The sequence below is a fragment of the Oncorhynchus nerka genome, linkage group LG9b (genome assembly GCF_034236695.1).
Source record: "Oncorhynchus nerka isolate Pitt River linkage group LG9b, Oner_Uvic_2.0, whole genome shotgun sequence".
Lineage (NCBI taxonomy): Eukaryota > Metazoa > Chordata > Actinopteri > Salmoniformes > Salmonidae > Oncorhynchus > Oncorhynchus nerka.
The window spans coordinates 3,411,437-3,437,019 of NC_088424.1; the positions used below are offsets into that span (position 1 = coordinate 3,411,437).

Here is a 25,583-nt window from a genome sequence, read left to right on the forward strand (position 1 = left end):
TGAAATTACATTAGTTTCCCTCTCAAATGCCAACAAAACGCAGTGTGGTAGTTTTAGACAGCTAGTACAGTAGGTCCTCCCATATCGGTAGCCAAACACATAAAAATGAAGAGTACCTACATTAGGACGTCATAACACTCTTAAGCAGTACATAAGCATTTCATAAATACTTAAGTCAACATATGTAGCTAGTAAAGGTCTTTAACAAATCCATAAGCGGTACATAAGCATTTTATAAAAAATGTATTAACGACTTAAGCATAGCTTCCCCTAGCCTATTGGGTGTGCCATCAATGATCCTCTGACCTTTCACTACTAACAGAAATAGAGGAAGGTACTGTCTGGAAGGCAGTGAGTCATGAGCAGATGACCGTCCAGAAACAGAGGGGTGTTCGACAGTACACACTGCAGAGAGAGAGGAGGAGAGGGAGAGGAAAAAAGAGGGGGGGTTATGGAAAGAAAGATATGGAGAGAGGGTGACAAAGGGAGAGCGAGAGAGAGACTGAGGGGCGAGGAAGAGAAGGGAAGAAGGGGGGGAGGGAGTGAGGGGGACCAAGAGTGTGCGCAAGAGAGAAAGAGACAGAGAAAGGCCCATCTGTTTCTCCTCACTCCTCAGATGGAAGAAAGCTCTGTTTATTATCAGATGGGCAGGCCAGCTCATTTTGTTTCACGGTTTCCTGAAAGACCATTTTGAATCCGGCAACTCCCAGGGCCACTCTGCTCTCCTAAGTATTCTCGAGGCACCATCAGCTCTTATAGTTCTGAACCGCCCATCATTTTCTATGTCCTTGGGTAATTGTTTGCTACCCAGTAGATAATTGCACTCACATGGTGTTCCAGGTCTGAATTGGTCCTTTATTAGAAGGAGAGGATGAAAACCAGACGTGTTTCAGCCCTCCAGGACCGACAATAAACAGCCCTCAGCTAGATGGAAATTCACAAAAGTGTAAAAGTTATATGTACACTGTATATGGATTTTTCTATTGTGTTATTAACTGTACATTTGTTTATCCCATGTGTATCTCTGTTATAGCTTTGCTTTATCTTGGCCAGGTTTCAGTTGTAAATGAGAACTTGTTCTCAACTGGCCTACCTGGTTAAATAAAATAAAAAGTTAATTTGGAAAGTATTCAGACACCTTAACTTTTCCTTATTTTGTTATGTTAAATGCATACTAATCCCCACCAATCTACACACAATACACCATAATGACAAAGCGAAAACAGAAATACGTTATTTACATAAGTATTCAGACCCCTTGCTATGAGACTCGAAATTGAGCTCAGGTGTATCCTGTTTCCATTGATCATCCTTGTTTCTACAACTTGATTCACCTGTGGTAAATTCAATTGATTGGACATGATTTGGAAAGCCACACACCTGTCTATATAAGGTCCCACAGTTGACAGTGCAAGTCAGAGCAAAAACGAAGCCATGAGGTCGAAGGAATTGTCCATAGAGCTTCGAAACAGGTTTGTGTCGGGTAAGGGTACCAAAACATTTCTGCAGCATTGATGGAACCCAAGAACAAAGTGGCCTCCATCTTTCTTTAATGGAAGGAGTTTGAAACCAAAAAGACTCTTCCTAGAGCTGGCCGCCTGGCCAAACTCCGCAATCAGGGGAGAAGGGTCTTGGTCAGGGAGGTGACCAAGAACTCCATGGTCACTAACAAAGCTCCAGAGTTCCTCTGTGGAGATGGGAGAACCTTCCAGAAGGACAACCATCTCTGCAGCACTCCACCAATCAGGCCTTTATGGTAGAGTGGCCTGACGAAGCCACTCCTCAGTAAAAAGCACATGACACCCCACTTAGAGTTTGTCAAGGGGCACCTAAAGGACTCTCAGACCATGAGAAACAAGATTCTGTGGTCTGATGAAACCAAGATTGAACTCTTTGGCCTGAATGCCAAGCGTCACATCTGGAGGAAACTTGGCACCATCCCTACAGTGAAGCATGGGTGTGGCAGCATCATGCTGTGGGGATGTTTTTCAGCGGCAGGGACTTTGAGACTAGTCAGGAAAGAGGGAAAGATTAACAGAGCAAAGTACAGAGGTCCTTGATGAAAACCTGCTCCAGAGTGCTTAAAACCTCAGACTGGGGCAATGGTTCACCTTCCAACAGGACAATGACACTAAGCACACAGCCAAGACAACAAAGGAGTGTCTTCGGGACATGTCTGAATGTCCTCGAGTGGCCCAGCCAGAGCCCGGACTTGAACCCGATCAAACATTTCTGGAGAGACCTGAAAAAAGCTGTGAAGCGATGCTCCTCTTCCAACCTGACAGAGCTTGAGAGGATCTGCAGAGAAGAATGAGAGAAACTCAAATACAGGTGTGCCAAGCTTGTGGCGTTATACCGAAGAAGACTCAAGGCTGTAATCACTGAACAAAGGTGCTTCAACAAAGTATGGAGTAAATGGGCCTGAATACTTATGTAAATGTGATATTAACAGGGTGTAGATGAATTAAAGTGGATTTTAATATATATATATATATATATATTAGAATAACTCTGTAAGATAATGTTGTGGAAAGTCTACACAGGGGACTCTCAAAGTCGATCTTAAATGAATCATTCTTTATTATCAGCTCGCTGGAGAGGGTCCAACCAACTCAAGGCACCAAGTACACATGTGGAACGGGAGTTTCACCGGGGCGGTCCCTTCCGTTCTCTTATACACAGACATATTTGCATGATTTAGATGAATCATCATTCGTCATTAACGTTGGCTCCTGCATGTGACTGACCAATACCTCACGGGTCTTCCTCTCTCCCAAGTTGAGACGTTGAAACTGAGATGCCTCTGTTCCCATAGCAATGTTCTGGGCGTACTGCCATGTTGCCTATTAATGATAGTGAGGATTCCTCCGTACACGATCAGTCAGACACCTGCATGAACTTTTCAAATTGGTTATTAGAAGTTAGCTTTGATTTGATACACAAACAGAACATTTTCCCTCACATTGCCTCCTCTTAACATTTTATGATAATTATCACAGAGTGATAAGGTAAGCATTAGATTATAGCTTCTATCAAAGGAGGTTCTATCAAAATATGTTTATTAAAGTAAGTGAAATGAACATATAAAATCAGACACTTCATCCTTTCAAACCCTTCACTCTGGGTTTTACGATCTAAAATACACACAAATACACTGTAGACTCAGAGGTGACTAAATCTCTCAATGTTGAACCATTGTTTACCACAATCGGGTTGCAGTGACCTGTTGCAGTGATCTGTTCTGCACCAACTGTCCCTGAGAATAGTCAAAACATAAAATCGTTTTTTTTTTTAAACAAATCCGCAACGGCCTTCCAAACAAGTCAAACAAAAACAACTTTCAATTCTCACTCATTGTCCTTATCTACAGGGGGAAAAGGAAGCTCATCCAGCGTCGGCAGCTCATCAGTCTCACCATCCACTTGAGGAGCATTAAACATAATGGCTGCCGAAACCTTATCAGCTAGGGAGTCACAAATAGCCTTACAACATGTTAGTAATACAATTAGACAAAGTTTTTTTTTTTAAACACACGCTGCAGCCCATTGGGCAATTTGGGATCCCCATCTTTCAAACAGGGATTTCAACCAAGTTGCAAGCGTCCGCTCTGGCTGTGGGGAATTGTTCTTTGCCACGGTGGCAATGTATTCGGCCAGATCGGTAACATTAGAGTACCGACCCGGGACAAAAGTGCAACACATCTCCAATTATTGCACAAGTGCCCCAAAAGATAGTCACGGGCCTCTCTGTTTTACAGAGCCAATTTATGCAATTCCTTCAGTTCATCATTCAATTTTTCCAGGACATTTCGAGTAGCATTTAGCGATTTATATCATGAATTTGGACTAGCGTACATGCGACTCCATAACCAGGAAAAATATACACCAAGGAATATGGAGGCAGGTGCCGGAGTGTGTGACGTCAGCTAGAGAACTCTTATCTCTCCTCAATTCCAGGAGGATTGTAGTCTCTAAACAGAGCCTTCAGACTCTTATCATCGTTTGGAACTGTTCTCATAGCGGTCACCACAAACCCAACAGTACAACCAGTTCAGGGGCAAGCTATAGTAAGCAATCTTACCACACAACCAATAGGTACCATTTGTGGCTCCTCTCAAAGGGATAATAACATTATAGACGGAAATACCATAAGTAACATTACCAGGTTCCCCAGTGTCGGCATTGTTAACAGTTAACTTACAGGTATTGGATCTGTTGTAATACATTGTACAATTACGTTCTAGGTCACCCAAATGATTACCTCCTTCTCCACTAACACACCAAGGGGCTGTCATCACTCTTAACAATTTACTCTCATCTCCGTAGCATCTGGCCTAGCAAACAACAGTGGGCCTATGTGGTTGTGTAATGCAGAAAACATCATGGGGTCATGGTTACGTGGCATCTCTATCAGGAATGGTAAGACCATTTGCATATGGTCTTACCATAGTCAGATTTACTCCTATGGGAACTCCCACAAGTGGTAAACCTGCTCCTACCTTAACTGACCCCAACCCACACACCTGACACTCTTATTGTGCAGATGTAAGATTAGGAACCATTTCTGCTCTAGAGAGGAACAGATTGTCCTCATGGTTATGAGGGCCCAGCAGGGCTCTCCTTCTCCGATGACCATCTACTTCTGGACCTCTACTCCGGGCCAGCGTCGGTCCCTTTCGCTCAGGACTCCTTCTACCCTCTGTCAGGTTTCACACAAGAGCACAACCTACTGTTTTTATTAGCACACCTGTGCTAAAACAGAGAAGGCCCACACTGCACCACTGGAACTGGCGAGGCCCAATCTTTTGCTGGATCGGGAACTCGTCTGCAGTGCGACAAGTGGATCTAGGTTTCTCTTTTCAGCTGCCTTGACCACAGTGGGGGTGGTCAAAAGAACTTGGTACGGCCCTCTCTAACGGCGGTCTTTCCAACTCTTTCTCCTGAACCCTTTGACCACCACGGAATCACCTGGGCTCAAACAGTGCTCCGCTCCACCTGCCAGGTTCAAAGAACACTGCAAGGGTGACACAATACTCAACAATGTCTTCCTCCATTCCTTGCAGGGTTGACAAGGTGGTCAATTTTAGCATTTGACATTCTGGTTCTTCATTATTTTTTTTCACAAGTTTCTTCTTCTGTTTCCGCCTCATTCTCTGCTTGGTAGCCCACTCGTCCACCTCCTCTTCCAAATGGGTTGTGCACGTGAGGACGGCCACTCTCCTTGTGCTTCTCCTGCTCCAGGACAGTGCCTTGAAAGATGCCCTAACTTCCCACAGTTGTAGCAAATCCAGTCTCTCCCTCTCTGTTCCTCTCTGCTCGTTCGCGCTCTGGTCCTTGTTTTTGCTGTTAACTTTCTGTCTTCAGCTCCAGCACCTTCTACAGCTCTTTCAACAGCTCCTAATCCCATGGCTCCTCCACCTGACCATCTCCGTCTGCTGGTGGAAGATTTGGCAGAGGTGGATACAAGGGGGTGGGGCCCCCATGAAAGGGTTCCCCTTGGATGATGAAAGGCCAGCCAGGCTTTCTTTTTTTCCTCTTTTTCTTCTCTGGCTTCACCATCATTCTTCTTACAGCTTTATATTTAGCATTTTCTGCTTCTCTCTGAAATCGTCCCACTTTATTTTAACTTTTCAAATTGGCCTCTCTCACAGACTCTAGTCTTTCTGTGCTCACTGTCCCATCTTCAGGGATCTGTCCATCTTTGTCCTGTCTTCTGTTTGGTTCAGTACCCCCCTTACCATTTTGTTTTTTGCCATTACAACACTCACTGCCTCTTTGGTTCCCAGTACGGATCCTCCATCCTACTCTTACTATTTCCGTTTCCCATGCTTAATCCCTTTCTTGAACTCTTTTTTTTTTTGGGGGACTTCCAGCTTAACACGTCATCTCACACAGCTCACACCGAGGCTAAACCCCTGCTCAGTTAGTTAGTCAAGCACACAATACTCTCATCCACATTCACTTAGTACTATTCCCAAACATACTCAATAATCTCCCTTAGAACTCCTTATGCATCGCCAATGATTCTCTTGTCATGACCTCCTATGCATAAGTATCTTCTGTGGTTCCTCTATAGTCTCCATAGTTGCCATATAGTCTCCACAGTATCGATAGTCCCTGAGCATCTGTAGTCCCAATAGCATACGTAGTCCCACATTTCCCCTTACAGTAACAAAATGTTGAAAAAGTCAAGGAGTCTGAATACTTTCCGAATGCACTGTGTACAAGTATTTTTCCCTGTCCTTTTTCCAATTCAAAGTAAGAACAGTTTATCTATCACAAATTAGTTACACATGTCCGGCTCTTGAAGAGAACTAATCAACATGGGATAAATACACAACACGGTAAAACACACTATAAATACGTGTATAACATATTGACATGTTGCCACTGAAATATTACGGCGCTTTTGTAACACAAGTGAAACGCAATAGGAAATGCGTCATGAACACATTGTAACACATGGACATGTTGCCATCGAAATGTCCTGTTATGACGGCACTTAGTTGACACATGAAACGTAATGGACAAAGCCCATCTCAGGGTTGCCAGATTGGACTGCCACTCTCCCATTGCAGACAGCAGGGATAAATCAGACAAATTAGATTTCCCTCGAAATACCAGAGGACTCAGCAGTGCTGTGTTTACTCTCAGTCAATTACAGCAGGGACTGACTAGGAGCAGGTGGGGCTGTTCGCTATCTCCATCCTCTGTCTGTTCCTTCTCTCTTGCCCGCTCTCATCGGTCTGTCCATCTTTGTCGCTATATTTTGCTCTCATCGGTCTCTCTCCCCCCTCACTCCCCCCCTCAGCCTGTCTCTATATCTTCCAGTCGACCTCCCATTTTCACTCCCTTCTCTGCAGATCTTCTCTTTCTAATCTCACTCTTATTTTAGTCTTATCTTTCCCCCTGTGTTCTTCTCTCTATCTTCCCATGTGTTAGAAAAACTATCTTTCCCCCTGTGTATGTATGTCTAGCTGAATCCCGGTGTTCTTTCCCTTTCTCTCCGTGTTAGTCTTGCCATGTATTTCTCTCTCTTCCCCCTCTGGCTGTCTCGCTCTCCACATGCATCTTTACTGGGTCACAGAGTTGTGGACTGCTGGTCTTGTGAACTCAGCAGGAGGTGTTGGAGAGAGGACAGAAGGTAGAGAGAGAGAGAGAGAGCGAGAGGGAGAGAACGAGAGAGACTACAGTCTTATGGCACTAGTGCAAATTGCACTAGCCTATCCAATAACACCCCGGTAGTAGTAGAGTTTGTGATACAGTAAAATCTCAAATGTTTATGCTCACACTTGTTTTAGGAAGAGAACGCACAGCACAATAGGTATGTAATACATAACGTTTGTCAGTCAAGTAAATAGAACACATGATCAGGGTATTGGATTTAACACTTAATCAAGCCCTCCGCTCATTCTGCCCTGTCCTTAGCTACAGTGTGCTGAAGTGGCCCCTATGGCTAGGTACAGACCTAGGATCAGCTTGCCTTCCCCCAAATCCTAATCTTAACCATTAGACTCAAGACCAGCCTCTGAGATTATCTCTGAGTTGCCCTGAGGACAGAGAAGTGTGATGCATGTCACTCTGACACAAGCTAGGGGACAGAGGGACCCACACCTCACTGAGTGTGTGGAGAGAGCAGAGGAGATGGAAGAGTCACATGAGGAAAGCGAGGAAGAGGTGAGGAGGAGGGAAAGGATAAAGAGGGGAGAGCAGTATGGTGTATGTCACTCTGGCATGGGGACAGAGGGATGACACTGCCACGGAGGGTGGAGATGGAAGAGGATGATGAGGGAAAGTAAGGAAGAGGAGTAGGTGACCGGAGGGCAGAGCCATGTTTATTTTTATTACATTTTATTTCACCTTTATTATACCAGGTAGGCCAGTTGAGAACAAGTTCTCATTTACAACTGCGACCTGGCCAAGATAAAGCAAAGCAGTGCGACACAAACAACAACACATGGAATAAACAAACATACAGTCAATAACATAATAGGAAAACAAGTGTGTATATATACAGTGTGTGCAAATAAAGTAAGATAATGGAGGTAAGGCAATAAATAGGCCATAGTGGCTAAATAATTACAATTTAGCAATTAAACACTGGAGAGACAGATGTGCAGAAGATGAATGTGCAAGTGGAGATCCTGGGGTGCAAAGAAGCAAAGATATTCCATTTACAATGGGCTGTTAAGCAGTGCTAAGATTGGTTTGCGTTGGGGAAGCATCAGCACTTGCTGACTAGAGGGAAGTAGCTTTTCCGTGATTCATCTCTCTTTCTCTCTTATGCATTTGCTGTCTCTCCACAGACATACACTGCATACATAACAGGGTATGTGGGCACACACACACACAATCCATTCTCCGCAAACACCACCTCACCTATCACTCACACAGACAGCGTTTTAGGAATTCCTCGATTGCCTCCCTCTCCCTCGTTCTTTTACACTTTGACTGAGTAAATGTAAAACAGAGGGTGATGTATATCCTCACTCTGCCAGGAGCCTCTCGCTGAAACTGCCATGTTTTACAACTCACCATTAGAGAAAGTCACAACATTGACACAGACATATAAAACACACACACAGAAATACTACAAATACTGATGCATTGTTCTTTCGAAGGCCAAACCCACTGCTGGTGTGCGTGGCCAAAGAGCTCTATTTTCATGTCATATGACCGTAGCACCAGTTCCAATCCATGTGCCAATGCCGTTTAGCAAACTCCAGATGGTGCTATGGTCAGTTGTCATGAAAGTAGAGGTTTTTGGCCATGTACACCAATGGTGAATTTTGGTTTTCGAAAGCAGAATGCATATGCAGAAAATACCTAACACCACCATATTTTACAGTAGGGATATCTTTGATGTTATGGGGATATTTTGCTTCCACTGGTCCTGGGGCTCTTGTTAAGTTCAATGGCATCATGAACTTATTCAAATATCAAAACATTTTTTACCAAAAACCTGGTTGCCTTTGCCAGGAGGCTGAAAACTGCCCGCAAATGGATCTTCCAGCAAGGCAAGCCGACAATACATTCCACCAACAAATGGTTAATTGATCACAAAATCAACATTTTGCAATGGCCATCTCAGTCTCCGAGGGCAGCCCATAAGCGCAGACGAAGGATCTGGAAAGATTCTGTATGGAGGAATGGTCTAAAATCTCTCCCAGTGTGTTCTCCAATCTCATAAAACATTTCAGGAAAAAAGTCTGTCGAATTCGCACGGTGAGGGTGCTGGAATATTGAATACAGGGAATCCAATCATTTTAACCCATATCTTTTTAGATGTTTTATATTACGTCTTAAACAAAATCTTTCTCTGAGCAATTGTGTTAATATAGAATACTATAATAATAAAACCAGAAAATGGCGTACAATATAGCTTAGAATTTGTATTATTCATTTTACAAATGTTTTTTTTGCTCATCTTTATTAAGGGGTTCAATAATTCTGGACACATGGACACATACACGCACGCACATATATATACATACACACTGAGTGTACAAAACATTATGAACACCTGCTCTTTCCATGACTGACTGACCAGGTGAATCCAGGCGAAAGCGATGATCCCTTATTGATGCCACTTGTTAAAGCCACTTCAATCAGTGTCGGATAGATTAAGGGGAGGATACGGTTTAAATAAGAATTTTTAAGCCTTGAGAAAATTGAGACATGGAATGTGTGCCATTCAGAGGGTTATTATTAGTGCCTTTTTTAGGTGCCATCGGTTTCCTGTGTGTATCAAGAATGGTCCACCACCCAAAGGACGTCTAAATATTAGGAAGGTGTCCTTAATGTTTTGTACACTGCATAAAACTCACGTGTTGCCGTTTGGAATTACCTTTTGATTAGACAACACTTTTTTTTTTATAGTTGTTGTGTTTATCAAATATCACATGTTTTAGTGTGTTGAGTTGTAGTCAAATCGGTCAATATAATATAATGCATTTCCCCCACGAAAACGTGATCTTCTGGGAAACACATTGGAGACGTTACTCTCTGTACTCCAAAATGTGACCAGCTGGAAGAGATTATCTGTAAGAAGACTTGAAGTGAAAATCCTGGTCTGGCTCCTTTTCTAGTTTTGGTTCTGATTTATCCGTATCTTGGGTTTTCAGAATACTGTAGTCTCACAGCAGGCCCTAGAGTGCCCCCTAGTGCTATGTGTACAGAACCGACAAAATATTAGCATTTGACATCCATTGAAATAGACAAAGTATTACCTTGAATTAATAATGTACACTGAAATGTGTCGACATAGTGGCTAGTTTGGGTTTATTCGAAGCAGTGCATGCTGATGTAATATAATATGCAAGAAATGATACTTAACTGCAGAAAAAAATATCTTGCCTTTTTGTTTATCCTATCCATCTCCACTGAGACTTACCCATAATTTATTTCAATGTTATATCAACATTCTGTCAACTTTCCCATGCCTTTTAGTCTTATCTATAACCCTTGTTCTGTAAACCCGCGCCTCTAAACGCTATAGCAACATTCTCTCAACGTCTCCACTGCCTCTTACTCTTGGCCATAAACTTCTATTTAATGTTCTACTAACAATCTCTCAACATTTGCCTTTCAGGAAACCAAGGAGCCTCCGGGAGTGCCCCTGTTCGGCAGCACCCCGGGGGTGGACCTTCGCCGGGGCCGCAGGCGTCACTCAGGCACGCTAATGCTGCCCCCGTTGTCATGGCGACAGGCGGAGAGTGATCTGGGCCGCACGCCAGAGGAGTGTGCCATGGCCCGACCCACCAGCCTGCCCTTTCGACCTCCACCACGCATCGACATTACCCATGTCGACCCCAACAGGTGAGATATCGTAGGTCATAGCTCAACGTTTTGGGAGGTTGGCAACTCTGGACTTCTAAGGCAGCACTCCTGCTGGTTTTCGTATCTCCACTTGATTTATCAATTTGTCAATGGTTGGCCAGAAACCAGCCGACACTGCACTCCTGGAGGACAGTACCTGTGCAATATTACCTGAGGTCAACCCATCCTGTGTTTTCCTGCGTCTGTAGAGCATAGCATACCATGATAATATTTTTTGCTGAAGTATATTATGTGTTTGTGGAGTCAGAGAAGCATATCTATGTTGTACATTCAGCATCAGCAAAGTTCACTTTCATCCAACAACCACTGGGTGGAGACAAAGTGCTCTAAAGCCAGTTGCCTATTTAATTCATGTGCTTTGTGAAGTGAGGTTGTGTTGAACTGTTGAGTTCCAGTCACTGTACAGAGCAACAGACAGTTGTGGTAAGCCAATCAGCATCATTTGAGGTGATCACCAATAGCCTCCCCCCCTCAAGAATATTACAGAGGGGGCGGACCCTGAAAGGGACCTCCGACTTATCACTTTCTGGGCTTACAGTGGTCCTTGACTTGAGAGAGAGATGGAACTGTATGGAAGAGGGAAAGTGGGTTAGAGATTGTTTAAGTGAAGTAAACAAAGAGCAGGTAGGTACCTGAGACAACGGGAGAGTGAAGGAAAGAAAGAGATAGGGAAAGGCACAGAGTATCTCATCCCCGGCGAACACTTGAAGTGAGAAGAAGAGCTCGTCAAAGAAGTCTGCGAACTAGAGCTGTCGGAAGAACCCTGCTCTGCCCACCAGCTCTCTGGCGGGTACTGTGCTGTAGACTCACGCTTGAGCTCCACTCTTTGGGACTGAGTGAACTGGACTCTGATCTAAACCAAGATCCTAGCTATGGAGGCCCATGGGGACCGAACAGAGTCGGAACAGAATATAGACTCATGTGTGCCAACCGAATCGGACAAGAGGACGAGAGTTTCACCCCACAACTCTCCGAGACGGTTTCGTAAACAAGTGGTGACCAAGCGCCGTTACAGGCGCTTCACTGTGGCCCATACCTGGTAAGGCCCTGGAGCTGTGTTGGTGTGTGTATGTCTGTGTGTGCGTTAGGACAGCGAGTTGCCAAGGACGTCACAATACAACATTATCACAATACGATATCTATTTCGATTGTATATGTACCACAATTCTATAAGTATTGCAATTTGATATTGATATTTTATTGCGATTTGATGTTCCAAACATATTGCTCACAAAGGGGGCCGATTCTGACTTAGGAATTGTACGCCTTTCCTACGCACTTCTCAGTATCTGGTTTTCAGATTTACCTTATGGAGGTGCATAATGGGCTTTGTGCGCTGAATACATCTAATTTAACCACTGAAAACCCTCCCACTCGATAGCCAACAGATTTTCCTATAGGGTTTTCACTACATGTATCTTAAGGCATCACATTAAATACAGTGTACCTGTAATTAGAATTTTGACGACAGGCTAGATTAGAATACATTGGGTTCAGAATAAAGGGATCAATGAAAGAAAGCCATCTAAATGTGCATTTTCATCTCCATTGAAACTGATAGATTTAAAAAAAAAAAAAAAATTTTTTTTTTTTAAATACTCTGAACTTGTCTAATATTTAGGCAAATTTGATGGTTAGGAAAGTAGGCATAAATCATTTAACAAAAAACAGGTTTGGAGAGCCTAAATATATGGTTGAATCAAAAATACAGTGGTTTGCTTCATCTTGAAAGTTGTCATATTTAAGTTCAATTCATTAAATATTGGAGGTGGAAAAGTGTTCAATAAGGGTGGAACAATAGTCCTACAAATCAACCCAAGTTCACACTCATCATGGAACTGGATGACAACGGTCCAGTCGTCGTGAACTGTGCACCGGGCTCCAGGTTTAACCTGCTACGTGTGGTCTGAGTTCCATAATGATTCAAATAGGCTACATGACCCAAATTTATTGCACCACGTTAGCTTAATATGATCCACTAATGCTCGCAACCCTCAGGAACAACTACACGGACGTGACAGAGGAACGAAAGGTCAACGGAATGGAATGATGCAATATGTAAGCTTCAAATGGAAGGAAACTAACACTAAAGTGACAGTTCTAAATGTATGCGGATATTGCTGATGGTGGCTCCCGATAGTAGCTAATATGTAACATGACACACATTGTAAACTAAAACGGAGGAAAGCCCAGGTATATAATTAAAACATAAGCACATACATGATCTCGGCAGGTTCAGCCCTACAGAAGCCTATAGCGAGGGTCTCCAAATTTCATCCATGCAAATGATGAGGGCACACAATAACAATTCTGAATAACGGCACAGCTATTTCTAGAATACTTCACTGTGGAAATGTTCCACAATACATGTCATGCTGATATGATTTTCAGTTTGCTTGGATATGGCTGGTGTCACATTCGTCTCCAGGGATCATAAGGAATAACCATCTAAAACAATTACTATGTGTAGTTCCAAACGGATGAGTTGTTTATCTAGCTCTTATCAATAGTTATCCATTTGTAAATTACAGCGCATGGAGAATACGACGTATCTGCAGACACACCTCTGCCTCACCTTCATTTCTTAGACCCTGGTCACTGTTGTGTGATTTCCCCCCCCCATCTTTTGTAACATTTCGGCAACTTATGCCTTGATAAGTAATTGTGTGAAATGGCACTGTTGAAATGCATATTGGGTAATTCAAGTACAGTAGGCCTCTGGTTGCCTCAGGAGGAATAAATTGCAGTTCCTGGAAAATGTGAACTGAAAACCATGACCTCAGAAACTGTGACTTAGCCTACAAATAATATAGGTTTGCTTATTAACATGTCTGTAATCATTCTTTGAAAACAATTAAATACTGAACAAAATACTGTGGGTGTTGTTGTTTCCAGAGTATGTCACCCCCGGTGAACACTTGAAGTGAGAAGAAGAGCATGTTAATAAGCAAACCTACATGATTTGTAGACTAGGTCACAGATTCTGATGTCATGGTTTCAGTTTACATTTTCCAGGAACTGGTATATAAAGGGTCTGAATAATTATGTAAACATTTCTAAACACATGTTTTTCCTTTGTCATTATGGGGTATTGTGATGTCATTATGGGGTATTGTGATGTCATTATGGGGTATTGTGTGTAGATTGAGGGGGATTTTTTTTTTTTTTTTATCAATTTTATAATAAGGCTGTAATGTAACAAAATGTGGAAAAAGTCAAGGGGTCTGAGTACCTCGATCACTCCAGTGTCCCTGCACATTGTAAATATGGTAGTGAAACTGACCCTGTATATACAGTTGAAGTCGGAAGTTTACATACACTTAGGTTGGAGTCATTAACTCATTTTTCAACCACTCCACACATTTCTTGTTAACAAACTATAGTTTTGGCAAGTCGGTTAGGACATCTACTGTGTGCATGACACAAGTCATTTTTCCAACAATTGTTTACAGACAGATTATTTAATTTATCACAATTCCAGTGGGTCAGAATATTATATACACTAAGTTGACTGTGCCTTTAAACAGCTTGGAAAATTCCAGAAAATGATGGCTTTAGAAGCTTCTGATCAGCTAATTGACATAATTTGAGTCAATTGGAAGTGTACCTGTGGATGTATTTCAAGGCCTACTTTCAAACTCAGTGCCTCTTTGCTTGACATGGGAAAATCAAATGAAATCAGCCAAGACCTCAGAAAAAAATGTGTAGACCTCCAAGTCTGGTTCATCCTTGGGAGCAATTTCCAAACGCCTGAAGGTACCACGTTCATCTGTACAAAAAATAGTACACAAGTATAAACACCTTGGGACCACGCAGCCATCATACCGCTCAGGAAGGAGACTCGTTCTGTCTCTTAGAGATGAGTGTACTTTGGTGCGAAAAGTGCAAATCAATCCCAGAACAACAGCAAAGGACCTTGTGAAGATGCTGGATGAAACAGGTACAAAAGTATCTATATCCACAGTAAAACGAGTTCTATATCGACATTACCTGAAAGGCAGCTCAGCAAGGAAGAAGCCACTGCTCCAAAACCACCATTAAAAAAAGCCAGACTACAGTTTGCAACTGCACATGGGGACAAAGATTGTACATTTTGGGAAAATGTCCTCTCGTCTGATGAAACAAAAATAGAACTGTTTGGCCATAATGACCATCGTTATGTTTGGAGGAAAAATGGGGACGCTTGCAAGCCGAAGAACACCATCCCAACCATGAAGCAAGACATCAGTCAGGAAGTTAAACCTTGGTCGCAAATGGGTCTTCCAAATGGACAATGACCCCAAGCATACTTCCAAAGTTGTGGCAAAATGGCTTAAGGTTAACAAAGTCAAGGTATTGGAGTGGCCATCACAAAGCCCTGACCTCAATCCTATAGAAAATTTGTGGGCAGAACTGAAAAAGTGTGTGCGAGCAAGTAGGCCTTCAAACCTGACTAAGTTACACCAGCTCTGTCAGGAGGAATGGGCCAAAATTCACCCAACTTTTTGTGGGAAGCTTGTGGAAGGCTACCCAAAACATTTGACCCAATTTAAACAATTCTAAGGCAATGCTACCAAATACTAATTGAGTATGTACACTTCTGACCCACTGGGAATGTGATGAATGAAATAAAAGCTGAAATAAATCACTCTCTACTATTATTCTGACATTTCACATTCTTAAAATAAAGTGGTGATCCTAACTGACCTAAGACAGGGAATTTTTACTAGGAATAAATTTCAGCAATTGTGAAAAACTGAGTTTAAATGTGTTTGGCTAAGGTGCATGTAAACTTCCGACTTCAACTGTAGCTTCTTACTTTCTCGTGTTCTTTCTTAATTTTATTTCTTGTGTATTTTTGTTCTACCTCGTGTTTTTTTTAGTGCTACATTGATATTGATTACTAGATTATTGGATTTGTAGCTTGCAAGAAAGGCATTTCACTGTACTTGTGCACTTGACATTTAAAACTTGAAACTTGAAGTTGTTTGTGAACTGCACGTCGCTAATAGCAACTGTCGTCGACAAGCTCACGTTTCAAATGTATAAAAGCCAGTGAGGGCTGTGGAATTAACAGAGTTTTCTTCGAGAAATAAGTTGTTTAAATGGCTAAATAATGAACAGTGCACCAAAGGTACAGTATTTGCTACTGTGATTCCTGAAATGCAGAGCCTATTGGAATATTGTTGTAATCTGAAATGATTTTTGTTACATTGTTTGCTAGCTAGTATAACAGTACTAATATTTTCTGTCAACTGTAAAAATGTAGTGCAACAGAGCCAGTTAAAACTGAAGTATCTGATCATCAATGAATTCGAGAAAAAGCTCTTTGTTTTTTAACACAGCGGCCGAGGTATGCACTTTTTTCATTTGGGGGAAAATAATTTTCTAATTTTTAACCCATTCATATTACAAAATCTATTTGTGTTGACTATGATTAGGGCATGGGAATTTAAGAGCGTCTTTAAGGCTGAATTAACTTACAAACTAGGCTATAGGCTACCGGCCAGCATTGCGCAAATATGGTGTTTCTAAAAGTGACTTCAGAGGTTTAGAATAGTTGGACATCATTCCATGTCATCATTCCATCCCTTTGGCTGTGTTTGGCCCAAGGCCCATGACCCTTTACTGAGTGTCTCCTACCCTGTCCTACTCCCTACTCCCCTCTACTCCACATCTCTGGTCACACTGCAGAGTATGTCATCCCCTCTTTCCACCTTGAGGGCATTTTGCTTTTCCACTGCTCTAACACAGTAATGGATACATTCACTTGTTTAAATCCAGAATTTTAAACCCATATTACTTGGGGTCAATGTCAGTTTTGCAGTTATCATGGGGGCCACAAAAAGCAGCTTGTGTGCCTGATGTGGCCCCCAAACAGGTATATCAGACACTATTAATATGGATTAATGTGGAACTGAGAGCATTTTAGCAACATAAAATCTTATTCAAATCTGTTCATATACACCTCCAGGAAGAATATTATTATTATATATATATATATATATATATATATATGTGTTTTTTTTTCATTTTATGAAAAGCGAGCACTTAGATATGGTCATTTTCACATTTTTATACTTTTATAGAATGATTTTGAATGGCGTATAGTAAGGCATAGTGAAAATGATATAGCAATATAGAGTGGGAAAGCGTTTGAACACTTAATCGACACCGCGGTAAATAAAACCTAATTAAAACATGTCAGTCTTGTCCAGGACCGGACTCTACACAAACCGTGCGCCACAGCCAATCAGAGCTACAGTAGGCCTATATGCAAATAAGCAATTTTCCACATGGGCCTGCATTCATTCACTTTGAACTGGACTATGTGTTTACAGGTAGTAGCAACAGCGCGACTTTAGATCATTAGAAAGCATTCGCCAAAAGCCACAAAATACACCACTTACATTTGGGAACTTAAGAGTCCTATTGATCGAACAAACATGAAGAGGTAGGATATGTCTCCCTCAGTTGCCTATATACAACATCAACAAAAAAGATCAACAACTAATGTTAGCCAGAACAAGATGAGCTAAAATCTAATGAGGAAACAGTAGAAACCTTCTCAAACTTTTTCAGCTTCTAGTTGGCAGTCAAAATTGTACTAATAAACTATGGGGAATAGTAGCCTGCTCGCCCTTCTGCAGCTTGCCTGCCAATGCATGCTTGTCCCAACCCACGTTTTGACAACTGAATGGGAATTTGTCTGCCTGCCTGCCCATTTGATCGACGCCAAGTACAGTTGAAGTTGGAAGTTTACATACATTTAGGTTGGAGTCATTAAAACTGTGACTTAGCCTACAAATAATATAGGTTTGCTTATTAACATGTCTGTAATCATTCTTTTAAAAAATTAAATATTGAAAAAAATACTGTGGGCGTTGTTGTTTCCAGAGTATGTCACCCCCGGTGAACACTTGAACTGAGAAGAAGAGCATGTTAATAAGCAAACCTACATGATTTCTAGGCTAGGTCACAGAGGTCATGGTTTCAGTTTATATTTTCCAGGAACTGGTGTATATAAAGGGTCTGAATACTTATGTAAATGTGATATATATATTTGTTTAATGTTGCAAACATTTCTAAACATGTTTTTCCTTTGTCATAATGGGGTATTGTTGAGGGGAAAAAATGTATAGTTAATACATTTTATAAGTTAAGGGGGTCTGAGTACTTTCCGAATGCACTGTACCTCGATCACTCCATTGTAAATATGGTAGTGAAACTGACCCTGTATATACAGTTGAAGTCAGAAGTTTACATACACTTAGGTTGGAGTCATTAAAACTTGTTTTTTAGCCACTCTACAAATGTCTTGTTAACAAACTATAGTTTTGGCAAGTCGGTTAGGACATCTACTGTGTGCATGACACAAGTAATTTTTCCAACAATTGTTTACTGACATTATTTCACCTATCATTCACTGTATCACAATTCCAGGGGGTCAGAAGTTCAAAGGCACAGTCAACTTAGTGTATGTAAACTGATTGGAAAATTCCAGAAAATGATGTCATGGCTTTAGAAGCTTCTGATAGGCTAATTGACGTCATTTGAGTCAATTGGAGGTGTACCTGTGGATGTATTTCAAGGCCTACCTTCAAACTCAGTGCCACTTGGCTTGACATCATGGGAAAATCAAAAGAAATCAGCCAAGACATCAGAAAAAAAATTGTAGACACCCACAAGTCGTTCAACCTTGGGAGCAATTTCCAAATGCCTGAAGGTACCATGTTCATCTGTACGCAAGTATAAACACCATGGGACCACGCAGCCGTCATACCGCTCAGGAAGGAGACTCATTCTCTCCTTTTTTAATTTAATTTGATTTCACCTTATTTTAACCAGGTGGTAGGATAGTTGAGAGCAAGTTCTCATTTACAACTGCGACTTGGCCAAGATAAAGCAAAGCAGTGCGACACATACAACAACCGAGTTACACATGGAATAAACAAATTTACAGTCCATAACACAATAGAAAATGTCTATATACAGTATGTGCAAATGGCGTGAGTAGGTAAGGCAATAAAGAGGCCATAGTAACGAATTTATTACAATTTAGCAAATTAAACACTGGAGTGATAGATGTGCAGATGATGATGTGCAAGTAGAAATACTGGTGTGCAATAGATCAAAAAAGTAAATAAAAACAATATTGGGATGTGGTTGGTAGATTGGATGGGCTATTTACAGATGGGCTCTGTACAGCTGCAGCGATTGGTAAGCTAGTGAGTTAGTAAGTTAGTGAGGGAGATATAAGTATCCAACTTCAGCGATTTGTGCAATTAGTTCCAGTCATTGGCAGCAGAGAACTGGAAGGAAAGGCGGCCAAAGAGGTGTTGGCTTTGGGGATGACCAGTGAGATATACCTTCTGGAGTGCGTGCTACGGGTGGGTGTTGTTATGGTGACCAGTGAGCTGAGATAAGGCGGAGCTTTACCTAGCAAAGACTTATAGATGACCATGAGCCAGTGGATCTGGCGACGAATATGTAGCGAGGACCAGCCTACGAGAGCATACAGGTCGCAGTGGTGGGTGGTATATGGGGCTTTGGTGACAAAACAAATGGCACTGTGATAGACCGCATCCAGTTTGCTGAGTAGAGTGTTGGAGGCTATTTTGTAAATGACACTGCCAAAGGCAAGGATCGGTAGGATAGTCAGTTTTACGAGGGTATGTTTCGCAGCGTGTGTGTGAAGGAGGCTTTGTTGTGAAATAGGAAGCCGATTCTAGATTTAATTTTGGATTGGAGATTTAATATAAGTCTGGAAGGAGAGTTTACAGTCTAGCCAGACACCTAGGTATTTGTAGTTGTCCACATATTCTAAGTCAGAACCGTCCAGAGTAGTGATGTTAGTCGGGCAGGCAGATGCGGGCAGCGATCGGTTGAAAAGCATGCATTTAGTTTTACGAGCGTTTTAAGAACGGTTGGAGGCCACGGAAGGAGTGTTTTATGGCATTGAAGCTCGATTGGAGGTTTGTTAACACAATGTCCAAAGAAGGGCCAGATGTATACAGAATGGTGTCTTCTGCGTAGAGGTGGATCAGGGAATCACCAGCAGCAAGAGCGATATTGTTGATATATACATAGAAAATAGTCTGCCCTGAGAATTGAACCCTGTGGTACCCCCATAAGAGACTGCCAGAGGTCTGGACAACATGCCCTCCGATTTGACATACTGAATTCTATTAGAGAAGTAGTTGGTGAACCAGGCAAGGCAGTCATTTGAGAAACCAAGGCTGATGAGTCTGCCGATAAGAATGCGATGATTGACAGAGTCGAAAGCCTTGGCCAGGTCGATGAAGACAGCTGCACAGTACAGTGTTTTTATCGATGGCGGTTATGATATCATTTAGTACCTTGAGCGTGGCTGAGGTGCACCCGTGACCAGCTCGGAAACCGGATTGCACAGCAGAGGTATGGTGGGATTCGAAATGGTCGGTGCTCTGTTTGTTAACTTGGCTTTGGAAGATTGTAGAAAGGCAGGGCAGGATGGATATAGGTCTGTAACAGTTTGGGTCTAGAGTGTCACTCCCTTTGAAGAGGGGGATGACTGCGGCAGCTTTCCAATCTTTAGGGATCTCAGACGATACGAAAGAGAGGTTGGACAGACTGGTAATAGGGGTTGCAACAATGGCGGAAAGAGGGTTCAGATTGTCTAACCCAGCTGATTTGTACGGGTCCAGGTTTTGCAGCTCTTTCAGAACATCTGTTTTCTGGATTTGAGAAGCTGGGGAGGCTTGGGAAAGTAGCTGTGGGGGGTACGGAGCTGTTGGCCGGGTTTGGGGTAGCCAGGAGGAAAGCATGGCCAGCCGTAGAGAAATGCTTATTGAAATTCTCGATTATCGTGGATTTATCGGTGGTGACAGTGTTTCCTAGCCTCAGTGCAGTGGGCATCTGGGAGGAGGTGCTCTTATTCTCCATGGACTTTAGTTTCCCTCTTTTGGAGTTAGAGCTAGAGGATGCAAATTTCTGTTTGAAAAAGCTAGTCTTTGGTTCCTGACTTCCCTGCAAAGTTGCATATCGAGGGGAGTATTCGAAGCTAGTGCAGTGCGCCACAGGTTGTTTTTGTGCTGGTCAAGGGCAGTCAAGTCTTGAGTGAACCAAGGGCTATATCTGTTCTTAGTTCTACATTTTTTTGAAAGGGGCATGTTTATTTAAGATTGTGAGGAAATTACTTTTAAAGAACAATCAGGCATCCTCTACTGACGGAATGAGGCCAATATCCTTTCAGGATACCCGGGCCAGTTCGATTAGAAAGGCCTGCTCGCAGAAGTGTTTTAGGGAGCATTTGACAGTGATGAGGAGTGGTCGTTTTACCGCGGACCCATAGCGGATGCGGGCAATGAGGCAGTAATCACTGAGTTCCTGATTGAAAACAGCAGAGGTGCATTTGGAGGGCAAGTTGGTCAGGATATCTATGAGGGTGCCCATGTTTACGGATTTAGGGTTGTACCTGGTGGGTTCCTTGATAATTTGTGTGAGATTGAGGGCATCTAGCTTAGATTGTAGGACTGCCAGGGTGTTAAGCATATCCCAGTTTAGGTCACCTAACAGAACGAACTCTGAAGATGGGGGGCAATCAATTCACATATGGTGTCCAGGGCACAGCGGAGCTGAGGGGGTCAGGCGGCAACAGTGAGAGACATATTTCTGGAGAGATTCATTTTTTTAATTAGAAGCTCGAACTGTGTGGGCATAGACCTGAAAAGTATAACAGAACTTTGCAGACTAACTCCTCCCCCTTTAGCAGTTCTATCTTGGTGGAAAATGTTGTAGTTGGGGATGGAAATCTCAGAATATTTGGTGGCCTTCCTAAGCCAGGATTCAGACACGGCATGGAAATCAGGGTTGGCGGAGTGTGCTAAAGCAGTGAGTAAAACAAACTTAGGGAGGAGGCTTCTGATGTTAACATGCATGAAACCAAGGCTTTTACGGTTACAGAAGTCAACAAATGAGAGTGCCTAGGGAGACGCAGGGTAGCTAGCTGCGACGATCAGGAGTAGTGGTCCAGGGCTTACGGCAGGAATCCGGTGTTGTAGTGGAGAAAAACAGTCTGATATGCAAAGGGTTGATAACACGCTGTGCAGGCTGGCAAGTATTATCTAGGCTAAAAGCGGCTGGTGTCTGTGCTAAAGGTAAAGGCCGCTAGCAGTGGCTAACAATGACTAACTAGCTACTAACTAATTAGCTGGTTAGCTTCTGATGGCTAGATCTAAAAATAGCAGATCACATTTGGTGAGGCGGGTTGCTGGAAGGGATATTTCATTTAAAAATGGAAAAAGAGATTGAAAATATGTTGCAATATGTACAAAAAAGACAAATACAAAATTTACACAGGAGAACGACAAACGACGTCTGTACTCCTACCATCTTGGAAAAATCTAGAAATGCACATACTTTGGTGCGAAAAGTGCAAATCAATCCCAGAACAACAGCAAAGGACCTTGTGAAGATGCTGGAAGAAACAGGTACAAAAGTATCTATATCCACAGTAAAAACGAGTCCTATATCGACATATAGGCCGCTCAACAAGGAAGAAGCCACTGCTCCAAAACCGCCAGAAAACGGAAACTGCACATGGGGACAAAGATCATACTTTTTGGAGAAATGTCCTCTGGTCTGATGAAACAAAAATATAACTGTTTGGCCATAATGACCATTGTTATGTTTGGAGGAAATAGGGGGAGGCTTGCAAGCCAAAGAACGCCATCGCAACCGTGAAGCACGGTGGTGACAGAATCATGTTGTGGGTGTGCTTTGCTGCAGGAGAGACTGGTGCACTTCATAAAATAGATGGCATCATGAGGGAAGAAAAGTGTGTGTGTATATTGAAGCAACATCTGAAGACATCAATCAGGAAGTTAAAGCTTGGTTGCAAATGGGTCTTCCAAATGGACAATGACCCCAAGCATACTTCCAAAGTTGTGGCGAAATGGCTTAAGGACAACAAAGTCAAGATATTGGAGTGGCCATCACAAAGCCCTGACCTCAATTCTATAGAAAATTTGTGGGCAGAACTGAGAAAGTGTGTGCGAGCAAGGAGGCCTACAAACCTGACTCTGTTACACCAGCTCTGTCAGGAGGAATGGGCCAAAATTCACCCAATTTATTGTTGGAAGCTTGTGGAAGGCTACCCGAACCGTTTGACCCAAGTTTTAATTTTTTTATTAAGGCAATGCTACCAAATACTAATTGATGTATGTAAACTTCTGACCCACTGGGAATGTGATGAAATAAATAAAACCTGAAATCTCTACTATTATTCTGACATTTCACATTCTTAAAATAAAGTGATGATCCTAATTGACCTAAAACAGGGAATTTTTACTAGGATTAAATGTCAGGGATTGTGGAAAAACTGAGTTTAAATGTATTTGGCTAAGGTGTATGTAAACTTCCAACTTCAACTGTACATTTGATTGACATCTAAGCGATATGCTAACTGTGAATAGCCGTTAAAGTTTAGCATAGCTAGCTATCAAAGTGATTCACATTTCTTGCTAGCTAACCAAATGACACCTGCATCTCTAGCTGTAGACACCGAAAAACAATATGGGGGTTGATTTGTTTCATATCTGCAAAGTAGTTAAAACACTGTCAGTTCCACTTTAAGACGAGTAATAGTATTGCTAGTCGTCGTCTTTGAGACATTCGCGTATGGGCGCACAAGCTAGCGTCATCATGCTCTTGTGATCAGTACTGTACTGATCACTTCAAAGTGCTGGTGGAAGCATGGCATCGAACTTCGGCATCAGGCAGAGTGTTCACATGCTACCCATGGTTTTGATGATTTACTAAAGTCCACTATAAGCAATATCAGACATTTAATTCACCTCGCAGCCAAAACATTTTTACATGGCGAAGGTCGCCCTCTGGTGGTGACTGTGCTGTCCTTTTATTCTTTAATCTCTCACTTATCCTCGCTCTCTCTTTCAATCACTCTCTGTCTTGCTCATGATACCAATCATCTTGTAATGTCCCCCCTTAGACAGACAGAGTGGAACCAAGAGTCGGATGACTGGCCATACTACAGGAACAGAAAAAGACAGAGGGAGACGATCCATTCCATGTAGTCCAGCCCAGCTCTACCCTCAGCCAAGCCAATCCTGTGCCATCACACTGTTGGCCTCTGTTCAGGGATATTGTGCGCGTGCGCGAGCAGAGCAGCGAGCAGAGCGTAGTGTCAGTGTGGTGTCTATCAGATCAGAGGAGGGGTGTGTGTGCTCCGAGTGTGTTTGATAACTTGATTAAAGAAAGGAGAAATCAAAATGTCCATCCGGAGGAGGAAGGAGAGAGGAGGAGGTGCAGGGGAGATGATGTACACCAGGTCACCGATCTGTCACAGGGGCAGGGTGCACTTTGACTTTAGTGAAGAGGTGGTCAGGAGTCGCTCCCCCTCCACCACTCACAGGTGACTCTTCTTGATTCGTTTTTTAAAACTTTTTTTGGTAGGTTGCAGTATTTTCATAAATACCTGTGTATGATTGTAGAATGGCTGTGTTTCAACATTTACTTATTGTACAGTAAGTCATTTCAGATAGGACTGCCCTTGCACAATAATGATTTGCAAAGACATTGCTACTTTGGTGGTGCATTCCGCTGTGTGTTTGCAATGCAATATGACAACTTTGAATACACATTTACAGATGATGTACTTTACTAACATGCCGTGGTTCAGTGTAAGATTAAGTGTGTGTGTGTGTGTGTGTCAATGTGTGTGTGTTCCTACGCTTGTATTTGCCATCCATTATGTCAATCTGATTTTATGGTCGCTGGGAGGTGTGGGAGTAGGAAATGCCTCAGTGGGATATGGAGATATGTTCTGGGATAATCCTACATGTAGGGATTACAGTGGGGGTAAATGCTGCTGGGCAAATATTAAAATGGGAACAGTGTAATTTCATTAAGGATCTGCACTGATTTACCAGGCAGTCTGAGTGGTAGAGGGGAAATAGATGTCAAAGGTTGGGTCAGTATTCCCAAGTGTCTCATCATAGGAGTGCTGAATCTAGGATCTGGTCCCCTCTGTCCATATAATTATAATCTAAAAGGCTAAACTGACCCTAGATCAGCTCTCTTACCCTGAGAGGCTTTGTGAATACGGAACCTGGAGTCATAAGGCCACTAGAGACTAAACTGTGAGGCTTTATATGAAGTAGTACAGTAGTGTGTTCTGCTGTTAAAGGATTAGCGAGTGTTCTGTGGACTATACATTAGTAGCACCGTAAGTTCTGTGGTATGGTTTGATATTAACTGTGGAGAGGGCAACAAAGCATTTTGGGGTAGTGGCTTGGTGCATGTTGGATTTGGAGTGTGCACGTTTCAAATATAAATGAATAGGCACACACACATCCACTTAGTTGGTGCCTTATCTCGGTTTGTACACACACACACACACATCCACTTAGTTGGTGCCTTATCTCTGTTTGTACACCTCTGTTTGTATCCCTCCCTCTGAGCAGGATATTCTATCTAGCATCTGCTCTGCTCACCTGCCTTGGCTGCTCACCTCTTGACCTCTCTGGCACTTTGTAATGTTTGGCATCATCAGTAGAGGAAATCTGTTTATCTGTCATCAGCTTATGAGCCAATCGTGTGTCGTCTGCATCACACACACACACACACACACACGGCATTGCTGCCTTAGCTCTGTGCAGCGAAATTTGGTGTGCGGATTCATTTTCTGTGTTGTGCTCAACGCCGATTACGTCCAGTCGCAAGGGGCAATCCCCACAATGTATCTGCCTCCCCAGTCCCCCCCAA

At 42.6% G+C, this 25,583-nt stretch overlaps 1 protein-coding gene across 3 annotated transcripts in view; it reads left to right on the forward strand.

Annotated features, from left to right (window-relative positions):
- The window catches only part of LOC115114118 (3',5'-cyclic-AMP phosphodiesterase 4B-like), a 124,293-nt gene that overhangs the window by 41,114 nt on the left and 57,596 nt on the right, over window positions 1–25,583 (forward strand). The window contains exon 3 of one of the 3 annotated variants that reach the window (XM_029642111.2): window positions 10,591–10,817. In XM_029642111.2, coding sequence (XP_029497971.2) covers window positions 10,591–10,817 — 227 coding nt within the window. Of the gene's footprint in view, window positions 1–10,590; window positions 10,818–11,528; window positions 11,878–24,046; window positions 24,232–25,583 lie in introns of those variants that run through there. The other 2 variants (XM_029642112.1, XM_029642113.2) reach the window with 2 other exon arrangements.